Source organism: Penaeus vannamei, chromosome 39 (genome assembly GCF_042767895.1).
Source record: "Penaeus vannamei isolate JL-2024 chromosome 39, ASM4276789v1, whole genome shotgun sequence".
NCBI lineage: Eukaryota > Metazoa > Arthropoda > Malacostraca > Decapoda > Penaeidae > Penaeus > Penaeus vannamei.
This window is the reverse complement of record NC_091587.1, coordinates 23,925,009-23,945,008: the sequence shown is the minus strand read 5'-3', so window position 1 is coordinate 23,945,008 and position 20,000 is coordinate 23,925,009. Positions and strand designations below refer to the sequence as shown.

Genomic DNA, 20,000 nt, shown 5'->3' with positions numbered 1-20,000 from the left:
GAGAGAGGAATAAAGAAAAAGAAAGAGAGGGAGGAAGGGAGTGAGAGAGAGAGAGGGTGAAGATGAATAGGGGAGAAAGAGGAAGGGAGAGGGAGGAGGGGAGTGAGAGAGAGAGGGATAAGATGAATAGGGGAGAAAGAGGAAGGGAGAGAGGAATAAAGAAAAGAAGGAGAGGAGGAGGAGAGAGAGAGGGGGAGACGATGAATAGGGGAGAAAGAGGAAGGGAGAGGGAGGAGGCAAGAAAAAAGGCAGAGGGAGGAAGGGAGTGAGAGAGAGGGAAGATGAATAGGGGAGGAAGAGGAGGGAAAGAAAAAAGGGAGAGGGAGGAGGGGAGTAAGAGAGAAAGAGGGAAGAGGAGAGAAAAAGGAAGATTGAGAGGACGAGAGGATAGAAGAAGGCGAGATAGGAAAAAGTGAAGAGAACAGATGACTGAAAAAAAAGATGTGAGACAAAACGAGAATAAAAGGAAAGAATGAGAGAGAGAGAGAGAGAGGAAGGAGGAGAAAGTAACAAGAAGCGAAGAGACAATGGGAGTGGGAGACAGAGCGCAAGAGAACAGGAAGCGAGAGGGAATAACGGAAGGAGAAAAACAAAGCGAGAGAGGGAGACAGAGGAATAATAAAAAAAAAAGTATGAATAAACATGAAACATTCAAAATGGATCATAAACCCTTCAGCATCTGTTACGAAGGAAAGATTATTCATTTTCAAATTTATCTTGCTTTGTCATTTTATTCATTCGCATTCATTCGCATTCATATCTTCAATAAGGAAGAACACAAGAACAAGAGAAGGGACGTGTGGAATTCATGTCGAACAAATTGCAACAGGAACAACGAAGGGAAGAACAAGAAAACACACGAAAAGAAGGCCTTTTCGGTCTGCCCTGACGAAGCAATAGCGAAAAGGCCTTCGGCATATTCGTGTGTTTTCTTGTTCTTCCCTTCGTTGTTCCTGTTGCAAGAGAAGGGACGAACGGAAAGAGAGCAAAGAAAATGGAAGAGTAAAGAAGGCATAAGATCACAAAGCAATTAATTAACATAGTCAATTAAGACAAAAGAAATATCGGAAATAGAGGGAGAGGATAAACAGCCTGTAAAAAAATCCTACTTCTATTTATCAGTACAAAAGTCAAAGTAAATAAGGCTGCATAAACAAACACGAAACCAACATGATTGCATTAGCGATAGAACAGTTCCTAGATGTTGCTTCTCTGGAATGAACAAAAGAACAACAAAAAAGAAGGAAAGGGAAGGGGAGACTATAGTAAATACAAACTGAAATTGTATTAAAATTAACCTTTTAGAATGGTTTAATCATCGTTGCAGTTCCAAAGTACCAGAGAGATGTCCATGCTTGTTCAATCAACAGAGGGATTGACAAAGACTGAAATAGATGGCTAAAAAAAATAAATAAATAAATAAAAAATAAACAGGATTTTTCCTGAACAAACTGTGCAGACTTCATTTCATGGGCTTTTCCTACATCCATATTATTCTGAACTGTTCTGTGCTTGATCCATTCTAGTAATTCTATCAGGCATTTCACTTTTTCCCTCCCGCAAAGCCACTGAACAAAAGCGTTGACACATGTTAAAACCGAGGCAACAATAACACGGATAGGAACAAAAAGAACAAATTTCAATCACACACTGTGCCTAAAAATGAAAATTGATTTCGAGCTAAAACGGAGTTGTGAAAGGCCTAGTTGTGACCAACACTGATGATCAGAAAGAACGTTATTTGCGCTCTATGCTAACTCGTCGCGACAATAACATTCGATACAACAGTGGCAGGTTGAAATGGACAATACTTCAAGCCTGTTCAGTCCGCTGAGACACGAGGGGTAGAAGCCGTTTCATAGATCAGAGGGGAAACAAGGAGACGCACACCCACGCACATAACGGACTGATGGAGGAGGAGAGAGAGAAAGGTGGAAACAGATAGATAGATAGATAGATAGATAAATAAATAGATGGATTGAGAGAGTGTGTGAGAGGTTCTACAGAGCAAAAGTATAACAAAGAGACACACACCTACTCACATAACGGACTGATGGAGGAGAGAAAGAGAGAGGGAGAAATATACATAGATGGATAGATAGATAGATAAAAGGACGAATAGAGAGATTGAGAGAAAGAGGTGAGAGGTTTTACAGAGCAAATTTATGGCAAGGAGACGCACACCCACGCACATAACGGACTGATGGAGGAGAAGAGAGAGAAAGAGAGAAAGAGGGAAACATAGATGGATAGATAGATAGATAGAAAGATAAATAGATGGTTTGAGAGAGTGTGTGAGAGATTTTATAGAGGAAAAGTATAACAAGGAGACGCACACTCACGCACATAACGGACTGATGAAGCAGAAAAGAGAGAAAGAGAGAAAGGGGGAAAGGGGGAGACATAGATGGATAGATAGATAGATAAACGGACGAATAGAGAGATTGAGAGAAAGAGGTGAGAGGTTTTGCAGAGCAAATGTATAGCAAGGAGACACACACCAACGCACATAACTGGACTGGCTGATGGAGGAGAAGAGAGAGAAAGAGAGAAAGAGGGAAACATAGATGGATAGATAGATAGATAAATGGAAAAAGAGATAGATTGAGAGAAAGTGAGCTCGAGAGGTTTTACAGAGCAAATGTATAACAAGGAGACAGACACCAAGGCACATAACTGGACTGGCTGATGGAAGAGAAGAGAGAGAAAGAGAGAAAGGGGGAAACATAGATGGATAGATAGATAGATAGATAAACGGATAAACAGATAGATTGAGAGAAAGAGAGGGTGAGAGGTTTTACAGAGCAAATGTATAGCAAGGAGACACACACCCACGCACATAACGGACTGATGGAGGAGAAGAGAGAGAAAGAGAGAAAGGAGGAAACATAGATGGATAGATAGATAGATAAAAGGACGAATAGAGAGATTGAGAGAAAGAGAGGGTGAGAGGTTTTACAGAGCAAATGTATAACAAGGAGACGCACACCCACGCACATAACTGGACTGGCTGATGGAGGAGAAGAGGGAGAAGGAGAGAGAGGGGGAAAATAGATAGATAGAGAGACAGATAAATAGATAGATTGAGAGAAAGATAGGGTGAGAGCAAGAAAGGGAGAGATATTTTACAGAGGAAAACTGTAACAAAGAGCCACACACCTACACACATAACGAAGTGATGGAAGAGAAGAGAGAAACAGAGAAAGGGGGAAATATAGATAGGTAGATGGAGAAAGAGAGAGAGAGAGAGAGAGAGAGAGAGAGAGAGAGAGAGAGAGAGAGAGAGAGAGAGAGAGAGAGAGAGAGAGAGAGAGAGAGAGAGCGAGAGAGCGAGAGAGCGAACAAGAGAGAGAGCGAGAGAGTACGAGAGAAAGAGAGAGAGAGAGAGAGAGAGAGAGAGAGAGAGAGAGAGAGAGAGAGAGAGAGAGAGAGAGAGAGAGAGAGAGAGAGAGAGAGAGTGAGAGAGTGAGAGAGAGTGAGAGAGAGAGAGAGAGAGAGAGAAAATGAGTGAGAGAGAGAGAGACTTTGAGAGATTTTATAAAGCAAAAGCAACAAAGAAGCACATAAAGGGGTGATGGAGGAAAAGGGAGAAAAAGATAGATGGAGAGAGAGAGAGAGAGAGAGAGAGAGAGAGAGAGAGAGAGAGAGAGAGAGAGAGAGAGAGAGAGAGAGAGAGAGAGAGAGGAAAAGGACAGACCTGGTGAAACCTTTTGTCTAAAAGTTTTTTTTCTTTCTTTTCTTTTCAACAAACACATTTTGTTTTCTGAGCGACTCAAAATCTTTATCTTAAAAATCGAAATTATTTACTAAAAATCTCTCCTCTTAGCATGTTAAAACTAGAGATTGCTTTAATGCTGTTTTCCAAATAGCGGAAGGTATATATGAATATTTTTGTCTTTCTTGTTCTATGTCTCATTCAGCCTCTCTCTTTCACCTTTTCTAAATCTCTCCTTCTCTCCCTCTCTGACTTCATGTTTCTTTCTCTCTCTCTCTAACTCTATGTGTCTCCCTCTCTATCTATCTATCTATTCACCAATTATCTCTTTGTCTCTGTCTGTCTTTGACTGTCTGTCTGTCTGACTCTCTCTCTCTCTTTCAATCTATCTATCTATCTATTCGCCAATTATCTCTTTGTCTTTGTCTCTCTGTCTGTCTTTGACTGTCTCTCGCTCTCTCTCTCTCTCTCTCTCTCTCTCTGCCCCGCCAACCCCCGCTAAAGGCCCCTCTCCCCCCCAGGAACGCGCCGACCCCCCCGCGGCGTGTGATGTGACGCCCCCGCCGCCCTCGCTGCTGCCTCGGCGGTCGCTGCGTGGCCATGCCCGCCCGCCTCTGACGCCCTTCCCGCCGGCGCTGCCCGCCCGCTGGTCCGCTTGACGAGGGGCGGGTGATGCTCCGTTGCTGGGCGTCCCTATGCAACATGCAACTCGGGCTGGTCGGCGGCGAGCGCGCGCGGGCGGCTTGACGGGCGGCGACCTGGATGGTGGGGCGGGATCCGGGAGACGTGGGCGCGACCCCCCCGCCATGAGCTCCTCCCTCGCGGGCGTGCCGCTGCTGCTGCTGCTGCTGTTGACCCTGGTGGCTGCGGTGGGCGGCGAGACGCGCAGCCCGCGCTTCGTCACCACCAAGTACGGCAAGCTGCGCGGCTCCATCCGCGCCCTCCCCAACAAGTACCTGCGGCCCGTCGAGGTGTTCCTGGGCATCCCCTACGCCACGCCGCCCACGGGCTCCAACCGCTTCAGCCCCACCCGCACGCCCAGCCCGTGGGCGGGCGAGCGCATGGCCGACAAGTACGGGCCCGTGTGCCCGCAGCACCTGCCCGACATCTGGGAGGACCAGGCCGAGCTCTCCGTGCCGCGCGCGCGCATGCAGCACGTGCGCCGCCTGGCCAACTACCTGACGCACCAGGAGGAGGACTGCCTCTACCTCAACGTCTACGTCCCTTCCTTCGGTGAGTGTGTGTGTGTGTGTGTGTGTGTGTGTGTGTGTGTGTGTGTGTGTGTCTATATATATATACATATATATATATATATATATATATATATATATATATATATATATATATATATATATATATATATATATATATACATACACATATATATACATATATATATATATATATATATATATATATATATATATATATATATATATATATATATATATATATATATATATATCCATATATATATACATATATACATGCACATCTATTTGCTTACAGAACCGTCTGGTAATCTGGCCTTTCAAGCGACCCTCACTCGGCATTTGGAATATATACGGCTCGGAGTAAGCATCCTTGAGCCCCCCACTTATCTCCTTCTCACGCTTTCCTCCTCTCCCTTCTCATCCTCCTCTTCTTCTTCCTACTCTTTCATCTTTTCTTGTCTGCGTTGTAGTTCTTGGGTTTTGTTCTTCTTTGTTGTTTCTGTTTTTTTCTTCTTCTTCATCTTGTTCTTGTTCTTCTTTTCTTTTTATCTTTCTCTTCTCTATTTTCTCCTCCTTTTTTCACCTTTACCGCGTCATATATCTTCTTATCTTTTTTCCCTTCTCTGTTTTTCTTTTTCCCTCCTTTTCCCTCTGCCTTATTCCTCTTCTTTCTACTTTTTTCATTAGTTCCCCTCTTCCTCTTTTCCTCTTCCAAGTCGTGCGTCTCTTCCTATTTAACCTTTTATTTCTTCTTACCTTCTTCCTATAATTTCTGGTTATTATTTTTCTCTTTCTTCTTTATATTGACCTTTTTATCTTTTTGTCCATCCCTTTTTTCCTCTTCTTCCTCTCTCTTCTTCTCTTCTCTACACATTCGCACTCTCTTTCTCGGTCTATTCTTATCCCTCGTCTTTATTATTTTTATAATCATCTTCCTGTTATCATCCGTCCTTCTTTTCTCCCTTCCATTGCCATCCTTTTCCACCCTCTCCTTTCTATACCTCCTTTCGTTTCTCTCTTCCATCACGTTTGTTAATATCATTGTTAATTTTGCTATAATTCCCACCACGTAGAAGTTAATTTTAAATATTTTCTTTATCTTTCTATCATATCTTTTCCCCGTCTCCATCTTTGTATATTTTATCGTTTCTCTCCCCTCCTTCCCTTCTTTGATTTTCTCTCATGCCTCTTCTTCTACTTGCCTGGCTTCCCCACTCTCTTTGTCATCATATTTTCCCATTCTTCTTAGAACATCCACTTTCTCTTCGTCTCCTTTCGTCTTTCTTTTTCTTCTTCCGTTCGTTTCCTAACCGGCCTTGAACGGTGGAGCTGAAAAATGGGCAAAAATTGTGACTACAAATTCTTTTTATTGCGATTTTGTTGTCCGTGTCTCAAAGACTGGGTCCTGTTTAAAGGAACTCGGTGTCTGTCTGTCTTTATTTATGTGTATTTCTCTCTATCTATCTATCTATCTACTATTTCTATTTCTCTCTCTCTCTCTCTCTCTCTCTCTCTCTCTCTCTCTCTCTCTCTCTCTCTCTCTCTCTCTCTCTCTCTCTCTCTCTCTTTCTCTCTCTCTCTCTCTCTCTCTCTCTCTCTCTCTCTCTCTCTCTCTCTCTCTCTCTCTGCTCTCTCTCTCTCTCTCTCTCTCTCTCTCTCTCTCTCTCTCTCTCTCTCTCTCTCTCTTTCTCTCTCTCTCTCTCTCTCTCTCTCTGTGTGTGTGTGTGTGTGTGTGTGTGTGTGTGTGTGTGTGTGTGTGTTTCTCTCTCTCTCTCTACCTACCTATCTATCCATCTGTTTGTCTATCTCTATCTCTTTTTCTCCCCCCTCTCTCTCTCTCTCTATCTATCTATCTATCTATCTATCTATCTATCTATCTATCTAGATACATGATAGATACATAGAGAGAAACAGAAAGATAAATACAGACGGATACAATTACATACGCTTAGCTATCAATCCCGAAGGAATTATACTGGTTACCCCAATCCGCCTCACTGGTTCTACACCTCCTTCACCTCCTCCTTCGCTCTCTTCCTCTTCCTCTTCCTCCTTCTTCTCCACCTCTTCCTCTTTCTCCTCCCCCCTCATCCTCTTACTCCTTCCCTTCCTCTGCCTCCCAGTCCCCTTCTTTCTCCTCCTCCTCCTCTTGCCCATCACTTTCCTTCACCTTACCTTCCCATATCCCTCCTCTTCCTCCAATCCCCTTCTTCCTCCTCCCCCAACCCTTTCCTCCTCCTACCCTCTCCTCCCCCCTACCCTTCACCTCCTCCACCTCCCCTTCCTCCTCTTCCTCCCCCTTCCCCTTCCCCCCTGCTCCTCCTCCTCCTTTCTCTTCCCAGTCTCCTTCTTCCTTCTCCTCCATTTCCCCTTTCTCCCTCTCCACCTCCTCTCCTCTTCCCCCTCCCAACCCTCTCCCCTTCCTCCCTCTTCCCTCTCCCAACCCTCTCCCCTTCCTCCTCTTCCCCCTCCCAAACCCCTCCTCCTCCTACACCACCTCCTCCCTCTTCCTCCTCCCAACCCTCTCCCAAACCCTCCTCCTCCTCTCCTTCTTCTTTTTCCTCCCCCTTCCCTCCCCCCCCCTTCTCCCCCTTTTCTCCCCCTTTTCTCCCCCTCCTCCACCTCCCCTTCTTCTTCTTCTTCCCCCTCTCTCCCCCTCCTCCTCCTCTTCTTCTTCCTCCTCCTCCTTCCCCCTCCCCCTTTCTCCCCCTTTTCTCCCCTTTCTCCTCCCCCCTCCTCCTCCACCTCCTCCCCCTCCTCCTCCTCCACCTCCACCTCCTCCACCTCCTCCTCCTCCACCTCCTCCTCCTCCACCTTCGTACCCAATCCCAAATTCCACATCGCCCCGCCCACATCTCTCTCCCTCCGTCAGTGCAGCACAAACATGGAATCCCAGCTCCCACACCGGCGATGCTGAGGGAAGAGATGTTCGAGCCCTCTCTTGGAGAAGTTTTCAGCACTCTCTTGCCCCTAAAGCGCGGCTCACTCGCCCGAAATCGCATTAAGTCGAGAGCTCGGGTTCCTCTCCACTCAAGGAGGAAGAGTAGGAGGTGGAGGAGGAGGAGGAGGAGGAGGAGGAGGACGCGTTGGAGGAGGAGGAGGTGTGTGGCGCGTGTGGCTCTACCACGATATCGGTATTTGATGCTGCTAAAGGTATATATAACGAAGGGGGGGAAAGGGAGGGAGGAAGGGGTGGGGTGGGGGTGGGAGGAAGGGGTGGGAGGAAGGGGTGGGGTGGAGGGGGTGAAGTCGTGTTTAAATCGGAGTGTGGGTAGAGAGGAGGGAGGGAGAGGTGGAGAAGTGGAGGCGAGGGGGTAGAGGGTGGGTTTTGAAGAGGGTGTGGAGGGAGTGGGTGGAGAGGGAGTGAGGGGTTGGTGGAGGATGGGTAGAGAGGGTGAAGGGTTGTGGTGTATGGGTGGAGAAGGGAGTGGAGGGTGGATAGAGAGAGAACTGGAGAGGTGGGTTGAGAAGGGGTTGAAGGTGGGTAGAGAGGGGTGGAGGCTAGGCAGAGAAGGTGGTGGGTGGGTAGAGTGTGGGTGAAGCGTGGATAGAGTTGGGAAATGTAGAGGGTGGGTAGAGAGGGGGGAGGCTAGGTAGAGAGGGGGTGGAAGGTGGATAGAGTCGGGGGGAAATGCAGATAGAGTATCGATGGATTTTGGCTGAAGTGTGGATAGAATGTTCGGATAGAGTGATCAGATGGAGTGCAGATAGAGTGGATAGAGTGTGGGTTGAGTTTGGCTGGAATGCGGATAGAGTGATCGGATGGAACGTGGTTGGAATGCCGTTGGAGTGCGGATAGAGTGTGGATAGAGTGCGAATATAGTCTCAGCGTATCACAGCTGGATGAAATGTGGAGTGTGGGCGGAGTGGTGGGCGGTTGGGTGGGTTTCCGGGATGAGATGTCCTTCGTGCAGATGATCCGTGCATTTCGGAAGCTGCATCTCGCTCGGGTGGGCGGCAGGGCGGTTTTCCAGCTTCCGGTGGGCGGCAGAGGATTTGAGAAGGGGCGTACACACGCATACGTACATATGTGCACGTACTTAGTCATGCGGAATTTCTTTGTGTGTGTGTGTGTGTTTGTGTGTGTGTGTGTGTGTGTTTGTGTGTGTGTTTGTGTGTGTGTGTGTGTGTGTGTGTGTGTGTGTGTGTGTGTGTGTGCGTGTATGTGTGTGTGTGTGTTTGTGTGTCTGTGTGCGTGTGTGTGTGTGTGTGTGTGTGTGTGTGTGGATGCATATACTGTAGGTAGATATATATATGGATATGCATATGGATGAACTGACGGATGGATGTATGGTGAAAAGATGGATAGATGTAAGAAAGATTACTTGAATTGATAGATAGATAATAAAACGGTACAGATGGACAGATAGATACAAGGATAGTTAGATAGTTAGGCGAATAGATAATGAAAGGAAAAAAATATATAAATAGATACATATATACCTAATTCTACAGAGAAATAGGAATCCATAAAAAAAATACAAATACATAAACTTCGCTCAGAAAAAAAACAGAAATATCTATCCTTTTCATTTTCGAAAATCGCTGAGACTAATCAAATTAGGTTTTCGAAAATGGCGCATCTTCATTTTGTGAATTTTGGGCCTTTGTGTAAAGAAATTGTGAGAAGGTAATATGGAGTAAGGAAGAAAGAGAGATAGAAGGAGAAAAGAGAGAGAGAAGGAGAAAAGGAGAAAGAAAGAGAGAGAGAGAGAGAGAGAGAGAGAGAGAGAGAGAGAGAGAGAGAGAGAGAGAGAGAGACAGAGAGAAAGAGAGAGAGAGAGAGAGAGAGAGAGAGGCATATATATATATATATAGATATGTGTGTGTGTGTGTGCACCTAGACTAATGTATGGATTAATATTCATATGTATAAATGTATGTATATATGTATCCATCTATATTTGTATGTCCGTATCCATCAATATACGCAAATATGTATCTATATGAGTATGCCTGCATATACACCCGTGTATATGTATGTTTGTGTGCGTGTATCAAACAGACCTAGAGCGAGGTGGGGTGGGGGGTGGGGGTGGGGGGGGCGCACACCCAAGGGAAACTACCGTAACAGCTTCTAATCTCAAAGGAGATAAAAACTACAACGGATACAAAAGGCTACACGTGTACCTATTCCCCGTATGATACCAATCTAAGTCATTTCGGAAATACAGAGAATATCGGTATTTCAGTTACTTGCTTGTAGGGAAATGTTGGCACGTGGGGTGTGTCTGTGCTGTATGTGATCTGAGTGTGTGTTTCTGTACATTTATGTATGTGTATATACACACACACATATAAGTATGTGTGTGCATGTATGTATGTATGTATATATATATATATATATATATATATATATATATATATATATATATAGAGAGAGAGAGAGAGAGAGAGAGAGAGAGAGAGAGAGAGAGAGAGAGAGAGAGAGAGAGAGAGAGAGAGAGAGAGGGAGAGGGAGAGATTCATATGTGTGTGTGTGTTTGTGTATAAACACACATGCACACAGTTATATACATACATACATATATATGTATGTATATATATATATATATATATATATATATATATATATATATATATATATATATATACATATGTATACATATATATTTATATATATACATATAGATAGATAGATAGATAGATAGATAGATAGATAGATATAGATAGATAGATAGATAGATTCCTATGTGTGTGTGTGTTTGTGTATAAACACACATGCACACAGTTATATACATACATATATATATATATATATATATATATATATATATATATATATATATATATATATATATATATATATATATATATATATATATGTATGTATGTATGTATGTATGTATGTATATTTGTGTGTGTGTACTGCGACGATTCCCCAGCTTCCGTCCATTTCAACCTCAGCTTCTCGCCTCCGGGATAGTCACAATGGCGGACCTCACACAGCTCCCTCTCCGTTTCCTCCTCCTTTCCTGGACCCCCGTCAGTCGCCAAGGAGAGCCAGCGCCGCTTTGAGCACTCCACAATAATCTATGGGGATTCTCCTACTTAATCTGATGTTGCACCCGCCCACAACTATACCGTTTCCCCGGGAATTATCGCCGGCAAATGGTCGAATTTCCACCCACCCTTCTCCGAGGGAAGTCCCCGCCGCACTGAGCAAAACGACGCGGTAGACATAGGGACAGGGTTGGAGATGTCATTCTCGAACACTATCTCCCTCCATATACTACAAGTATTCCATCTAGCAATCATTGAAAAAATAATAACAATAATAATAAAAATCTATCTACAAGCTCTGGAGAAATTCATTTTACCATATTCACATTTAAAGTCATAGTATTTTAGCGATTTGGCAACATCGCTCCGTTGTCCAATGAAAACTCAAGATGAGCATGAAAAACATAATCTAATTTAAATATCCAATCAAAGACTTTGACATATGTATATACACACACACACACACACACACACACACACACACACACACACACACACACACACACACACACACATATATATATATATATATATATATATATATATATATATATATATATATATATATATATATATATATATATATATATATATATATATATATATATATATATATATATATATGTATGTATATATGTGTGTGTATATATATATGTGTGTGTGTGTGTGTCTGTGTGTGTGGGTGTGTGTATGTGTGTTAAGAGTGTGTTTTGCGTTTATATTCATCCACACACACGCACGCACACAGACAACGCACATACAAATATACACAGTATCTCTATATTCGAGGGTGCACATAGTGAGAGAAAGGCCAGGTCGAGCCTCACATTACTCTCGCAGCCTCAAAGACATAAGCCAAGGAGGCCTCTTATCCTTCTTTCCTCCTCTTCTTGACACTCTTCTTTCTCCTCCTTTCTCCTCTCTCCCTCTTCCCTTCTCTACTCTACTTCCTGCTTTCGCCTCCAATCTTTTCTGTTCCATCTTTCACCCATATCATCTTACTCATTCCTGTTTTCTTTTCCTTTTCTTTCCTCTTCCATTATTTCTACTTCTTCCTCCTTCCCCTCCTCTTCCTTCTCCTTCTTTTTCCCCTCCTCCTCTTACTCTTCTTCCTCCTCCTCCTCCTCCTCCTTCTCCTCCTTCCTCCTCCACCCTCCTCCCATCTCCTCCTCCTCCTCCTCACCTCCTCCTCCTCCTCTTCCTCCTCCTCCTCACCCCCTCCTCTCCCACCCCTCCCCCACCCCCTCCTCCTCCTCCTCCTCCCCCTCCTCCTCCCACACCCCCTCATCCCCTTCCTCCTCCTCCCCCTCCTCCTCCCTTTATCATTGCCTCTCTGCTCTTTCCTTTGAAGCATTTCCCAGCATTTCCCAGAGGCCAATGTATCCTAATAGGAAATATTACCTGATTCGACCTCCAGAGAGCTTAAATCTAGAGAGGGGGGGGGCAGGGGGTGAAGGTAGATGGGAGGGGGTAGGAATGAGAGAGAGGAGGGAGGGGGGGTGACGGTAGATGGGAGGGGGTAGGAATGAAAGAGAGGGAAGGAGGGGGAGGGGTGAAGGTAGATGGGAGGGGGTAGGAATGAAAGAGAGAGAGGGAGGGGGGTGAAGGTAGATGGGAGGGGGTAGGAATGAGAGAGGGAGGGAGTGAGGGGGTGAAGGTAGATGGGAGGGGGTAGGAACGAGAGAGAGGGAGGTAGGGGGGGGTGAAGGTAGATGGGAGGGGGTAGGAATGAGAGAGAGGGAGGTAGGGGGGTGAAGGTAGATGGGAAGGGGTAGGAATTAAAGAGAGGAGAGGTAGGGGGGGATGAGGGTAGATGGGAGGGGGTAGGAATGAAAGAGAGGGAGGTAGGGGGGTAGATGGGAGGGGGTAGGAATGAGAGAGAGGGAGGGAGGGGGGTGAAGGTAGATGGGAGGGGGTAGGAATGAGAGCGAGGGAGGGAGGGGGGGATGAAGGTAGATGGGAGGGGGTAGGAATGAGAGAGAGGTAGGTGGGGGGGATGACGGTAGATGGGAGGGGGTAGGAATGAGAGCGAGGGAAGTAGGGTAGGGGGAGGGGGAGCAGGAATAAAAGTAGGTAGGAAGGGGGTAAATGTAAGTAGTAGGGTTAGGAAAAGGAGGTGTAATGCGGTAAGGAAGGGATAGAGGTAGATGGGGGTAAGGAAATCGGAAAGAGTAGGAAGGAAAGGGAGGAAGGAGGAGGGGTGAGTAAAAGTTAGAAGGAGAGCAGATAGGTAAAGAAGGGGATACGGGATGGTTGGGAAAAGGGGGAGGGGAGAAGAGGGAGGGAAGGTAGAGATAGTCAGAGAGTGTGAAAGGAGTAAGGCAGACTGGAGAGAAGAGCCAGATAGACAAGCATAAAGAAAAGGAGGTGGAAGAGTAAATAGGGAGAGGGGAGAGAGGGAAGATTAAGCTTATCAAGGCCCAAGTGCTTACGAAAAAGGATGAGGGGAAAGAAAAGCTGATGAATACAGGGAGTGAGCAATTAAGATACAGAGAATGGGGACAGACAGACGGACAGATAGATAGATAGACAGGCAGCGCAGTAGAAAAAAAACGAAAGAGAGAGAGATAGGGTAGGGAGGAAGTGAGAGAGAGAGAGAGAGAGAGAAAGAGAGAGAGAGAGAGAGAGAGAGAGAGAGAGAGAGAGAGAGAGAGAGAGAGAGAGAGAGAGAGAGCGTAATTGCAGGGTCAATATGAATATAAAATCTTTTTTTTCCATAACTGGATTTATTGCAATATAAAAACAAATATACACATGTAAAGGTTTTATTACCGGCGAAAAAAAATACTTAAAAAGAATTATATAGAAATATTCTAACAATGAAACGAAAACGGAAGCATTAATACATACATACAGACTAATATATAAAAAAAAATAGAGCGACATAATCAATAAAGAGACAGACACCCAACCATATGATTTATAAACATAAACAAACAACATAACCAATGAAAGACCTAATATACTGTACATACATATAGACATACTGCACATACGCGTTCTACTGACGAGGCTGTGCAGTCGTTTAAAGAAAAAAATATGTACATGGATCTAGACAGACAGACAAATTGACAGTCAAACAGTCACATATATAGCAAGAGATGAACATAAAGAAAAAAAGAAAACGGAAAGAGGGTAAACTCAAGTAAAGGAACGAGAAATATTTCCGATGACATAGACAGGCAGATATCAAGAGGAATAGCGTTGGAAAAGATTATATAAAAAAAAAATATTAATTGATATGAGATGACAAGAGAGATGATTGACAGGTTGCGTGACACATATCAACGAGAAAGAGGAAGTGAGAATAAAGATTAAATGGCGAGAGAGAATGATAGATGAAAGGAGGTGGAAAAGCAAGTAATTTAGTAATAAAAGAATGATAATGACAATATTGATGAAGATAATGTTAAGGATGATGACGATAATGGTTATGATACTAATAAGGGTTATAAAAATTATAATGATAAAACTAATGGAACTATGTTTACCCGAAAGGCTGATATTTACTTAAATAGAAGAAATAGCAGGAATAATGAAACAAACAAACAAACAAAAGAAGCAATTATAATTAAGGAAAAAGTACAGATGAAGAAAAACGACAACAACAACAACATCAAGAAAACATAAAAAGATTAAAAAGCCTTGCAAACTTAAACAAAAATAACAAAACAAGAACAATAAAAATACAAATAAACAAAAAACACAAAGAAAACAAAGAAAAGAAAACAAAAAATAACAGACCAAAAAGTATAGATATACAAATAAACAAGAACAGAAAGAAAACCAAAAATAACAAAACAGAAAGCATAGAAATACCAATAAACAAAACACACAAAGAAGACAAACACACACACACACACACACACACACACACACACACACACACACACACACACACACACACACACACACAAAAAAAAAAAAAAAAAGACAATAGACCCAATAACGAACACATACGTAAACCAACTGCGCCAAGACCGCCCGCGAGACGGCAGACCAACCCGAGGATCCGTCAGAAAAGTGAACGTCCCCAAATTTCGGGTCATTTCCATGCTTATTTGTTTCATTTCGTTTAATGGAGAGGGATGAGCGACGACGCAACCGCTGCCGCCTGCTTCGTTTGGGCCGGCGGTGTTACGAATGAGGTGGGCTCCTCGGACATAGAGATGGCTCTATGAGATGGGGTGTGGGGGGAGGGATGGGAGGGGGAGGGAGGTGCGTGTGTGGGGGGGAGGGGGTTTGTGTGTGTGGGGGTGGGGGGTGGGAGGGATGGGGGGTGCATGTGTGTGGGGGGATGGGAGGGGTTTGGGTGTGGGGTGGGGTGGGGGGTGCGTGTGGGGTGGGAGGGGGGATGGGAGGAGGTGCGTGTGTGTGTGTGTGGTGGAGGGTTTGGGTGTGTGTGTGTGTGTGTAGAGGGGGGGTGCGTGTGTGTGTGTGTGGTGGAGGGGTTTGGGTGTGTGTGTGTGTGTAGGGGGGATGGGAGGGGGGATGGGTGTGTGTGTGGGGGGTGGGATGGGAAGGGGTTTGGGTGTGTGTGTGTGTGTATGTGTGTGTGTATGTGTGTGTGTGTGTGTGTGTGTGTGTGTGTGTGTGTGTGTGTGTGTGGTGGAGGGGTTTGTGTGTGTGTGTGTGGGAGGGGGTTTGTGTGTGTGCGTCTGCGTGTGAGTATATGTGTGTGTGTGTCTGTGTGTGTGTGTGTGTGTGTGTGTGTGTGTGTGTGTATGTGTGTCTTCGTTTTGTGCGATGGTGGGTGGGTTGGTTTATGTGTGTGTGTGAGAAGGAGGGATGAGAGAGTGAGAAAGAGAGGGAGGGAGGGAAAAAAGAGAGAGAGGGGGAGGGGGAGAGGAAGAGAGGGAGAGAGGTAGAGAGTAAGAGAGGGAGAGAGAGGGGGGATGGGGGCGGAAGGAGGGAGGAAAAGAAATAAATAAAGAGAGAGAGAGAGAGATCAATATACTGACAGGCAGAGACCAAAAAGACAAGAAAGATTTAAAAAAAAAAAAAAAAAGGAAGAAAAAACAAGAAGAAGAACGAAAGATTAGAAAAAATAAGAATGAAGTAAGAAAAGACTAAAGAAAAAATACAAGGCAGGGACAAAAGAAAAAGAAAAAAAGAGAGAGAGGTTTTGCAAGAATCAAAACACACAGACACACAGACGCACACACACACACACACACACACACACACACACACACACACACACACACACACACACACATATATATATATATATATATATATATATATATATATATATATATATATATATATATATATATATATATATATATATATATATATATATATATATATATAAAACCAAAGTGTCACAAGAGCAAATGAAAAGACCCCATCTCAACATTCCTCTTTTCTCTCATAAATTACAAAAGATTGTTGGCCAATTCCACGAATCTTGGACAGCGTGAGGAGAGGCGTAAATAAGAACAGCTGCAGGAATGAGGATAAGAAAAATAAAGAGAGGAGAAATAGCAGGAGGGAGAGGTAAATTATTTAAGATAGCGGGAGGGGAAGGTAAATAATTTAAAATAGCAGGAGGGGAAGGTAAATAATTTAAGATAGCAGGAGGGGAAGGTAAATAATTTAAGATAGCAGGAGGGGAAGATAAATAATTTAGGTAAATGTTTAGATTTTTAGACTGTGTAAGTCAATTGATATTTCTTTAAAAAAATAAAAGAAAATGTGAAGGAACTAAGATAGAAAAGAACTAGGTAAAGAAGAAAGAATAAAAGTATTTATAGGCATGAAATAAATTATACATTATATAAGATGATGATTGTGCAGAAGAGAGATCAATGACACTTATCTTTATTTTTTATTTTCATTTATCTTTATCAATATTCCGAAGAAAAAGAATAGGAGAAGACAAAGACCCAGAGAAACAAACAAATAATGAAGATACAACTCGCTCAGCTTATGGCTTGTGGCCAGTAGGACTTTCATCCACTTTCCCCTCCCCCCCTCCCCCCCTCTCCCCCATCCCCCCTCCCCCCCTCCCCCCTTTCCACCCTACTCTATCCTCCTTCCGCCCCCTCTTATTTGACTCTTTTCTCCCCCTCTCTCTCCCTTTTTCCCTCTCTTTCTCATCATCATCAACGATTTTACTCACCTCCTCTTTTCTCCTCTTCTCCCCTTCTTCTCTTGTCCATCTTTCTTTCCCTTCTCTCTTTCCACTTCTCCTCTCCCCTCCCCTCCTTCCTACCCCTATCCCCTATCCTCCGCCCCCTCCCCCTGTACTCCTCTACCTCCCACTATCCTCTTTTCCGACTCCTCCGCCCTCCCACTGTTTCCCCTGTTTATCTTCTCCTCCACTCCCCCCGAGCCTCTCCCCCCCCCTGCTTATCTCCCCCATTATCCCCTCCTCCTCCCCCCCACGTCTTCCGTTCTCCTCCCTTCTCTCTCTTCTCTCTGTCTTCCTTTCTTCTCACTTCTACCTTCATCTCCCTTTCCCCTCGCTTTTACCGCCCCATCTTTCTTTTCCTCTCTTCTACCTTCTATCTTCTTATACCTTTCTTTCTCCCTCTCATCTTCCTTTTTCCTCCCTTCTCCCCTTCTTTCTTTCCACTCCCTGCTTCCAAATCTTTCTTTTCCCTACCTTCTCCTTCCACTTTCCTTTCCTTCCATTCTCTCTTCATCTTTCTTTCCCAGCCTTTCTCCCTTAATCTTCCTTTTCTCTACCTCCTCCTCCTTCTTCTCCAATCTTCTCTTTCCTCCTCTCCCTTCCAACTTTTCTTTTCCCTCCTTTCACCTTCCCCCTTCCGTTCTCTAACTTTCCATTTTCCTTTCCTTCTCCTCCAACCCTCCTTTTCCCTCCCCCTTTCCCTTCTCTAACCTACCTTTTCCCTTTCCTTCTCCTCCAACCCTCCTTTCTCTCCTCCTCTTTCCTTTCCAATCTTCCCTTTCCTCCCTCCCCCTTCCCTTTTCCTCCAACCTATCTTTTCCCTCTCTTCCCTTCCTCTCTAATCTTCCTTTTCCTTCCCTCCTCCCCATTACCTTCTCCAACCTTCCTTTTCCCCTTTCCTCCTCCTTTCACCTTCTCCCTTCCCTTCTCTAACCTTCCTCTCCCCTTTCCTTCTCCTCCAACCATCTCTCCTCCTTCCCTCCCACCTCCCATCTTCCTTTCCCCACCCCATCCTACCTACTCACCCCTCCCCCAAGTTAGCCTGTCCTTGCCAACCCCTCATGCTTATTCCATCGCGACGTCGTCATCCCTAATGCTTTTTTTTTTTCTTTTCTTTTTATGAGGATATATATCCTTGGCGTATCCCACTTTTTTCCCCTTTGTTGTTTTCCGTTGCAGTTTTTGGTTGTTGTTTTTTTCAGACTCTCAGTGATCTCGCAACTCTCTCTGTTTTTGTTTTTGTTTTATCTATTTTTCTTTTTCATTTTTGATAGGTTCCATTCTGTGATATTTTTTTTCTTCTTTTTTATTCTTCCTACTGATATGTTTGTCTGGATGTCTGTTTTTCTATCAGTTCGCTTCCCCCACTCTTTCTCTTAATCTCTTTCTCTCTCTCTCGTTCTCTTTCTCTTTCTCTTTCTCTCTCTCTTTCTCTTTCTCTCTCTCCCCCCCTCTCTCTCTCTCTCTCTCTCTCTCTCTCTCTCTCTCTCTCTCTCTCTCTCTCTCTCTCTCTCTCTCTCTCTCTCTCTCTTTTCCTCACACACACTTTATCTTCATTTCTCTCACTAACCTCTATTTTTCTCTTCTTCTTTCTCTCTTTTTCCAGCTCCCTCTTACTGTTTCTCTCCAGCTATCTCACGCATTCACCAGCACTGACACGCAAAATCGCTTTCTCCCCTCTTGCTCTCTTTTCCTCGCTTCCTTCCTCTCTCCATCTCATCTTCATTCTCCTCTGTTCGACCCTCTTCCCTTCCTTCCTCCTCTTCCGGTGACTTTTCTTGTATTCCTTTTGGGTCGTATTAATTTCAGTTCCCCCATTTCTTCGTATTTTCTCTCTCTCTTTGTTTGTTTTTTTATTCGATATTCCGTGTCGTATCGTAAAAATCTTTTCATACTTTTTTTCTTGTCTTTTATGTCCTTCTGTATTTGATATTTCCATATTATCTTACCTTTCCGCACATCTTTCTCTCCAATATTCCCTCATCTTCTCCTCCTCCTTCTCTCATTCCCCTCTTTCTTTTACCCATCCCTCTCACCAGTTATTAATCCCTCCTACCATTCTTCCTCATTTTCATATTCACTGGAATTTAATCAAATTTCTCCGCATGCACAGCAACACATACCAAAGCCTCAATATAAGGGAGCGAAAATAACACAGTATTCAAGATTTTGTGTATGTCTCTGCTCTTATTGGACGTGTAACCGACGTAAACAAACATATTCCACGAGCTGTTGCTTCTGCAGGTCTGGCTTGCCCACTTCCTTGTTAATGATATTGTTGTTTCTTGCATTCCATTTGTCTTTGGTGTTGTTGTTTTCAATTGTAGTTGGTTTTGATATTGTTATCTTGATTATGGGTTTTGTTTTGATGATTATCTTTTCTTTTCCCTACAACTTTCTTAATTAGTGTTGTTTTTACATTATTATTGTCAGGACTGTTGTTACTATTATTAATGCTATTGTTACTTTTTCGTCATTGTTATTATTATTATTATTATTATTATTATTATTATCATTATCATTATTATTATTATTATTATTATTATTATTATTATTATTATTATTATTATTATTATTATTATTATTATTATTATTATCATTATTATTATTATCATTATTATTATTATTATTATTATTATTAATATTATTATTATTATTATTATTTTCATTATTTTCATTATTGTTATTATCATCGTCATTATCATTATCATTATTATCAGTAGTAGTAGTAGTGGTAGTAGTAGTAGTATCATTACTATCATTTTCATTATCATTATTATTATAATCATCATTTTTGTAGTATCAGTGAAAATATATATATAACTATAATATTTGATATTAAAATCATTATGACGATTGCTATCATTATTACTATTATCATTATTATTATTATTATTGTTATTATTATTATTATTATTATTATTATTAT

General features: G+C 43.2%; 1 protein-coding gene across 1 annotated transcript in view; it reads left to right on the top strand.

Moving 5' to 3' along the window:
• LOC113816093 (neuroligin-4, X-linked-like) overlaps nucleotides 1-20,000 on the top strand; it is a 312,840-nt gene that overhangs the window by 256,127 nt on the left and 36,713 nt on the right. The window contains exon 3 of the mRNA XM_070116757.1: nucleotides 4,237-4,948. Coding sequence (XP_069972858.1) covers nucleotides 4,411-4,948 — 538 coding nt within the window. The 5' untranslated portion in view covers nucleotides 4,237-4,410. The remainder of the gene's footprint in view (nucleotides 1-4,236; nucleotides 4,949-20,000) is intronic.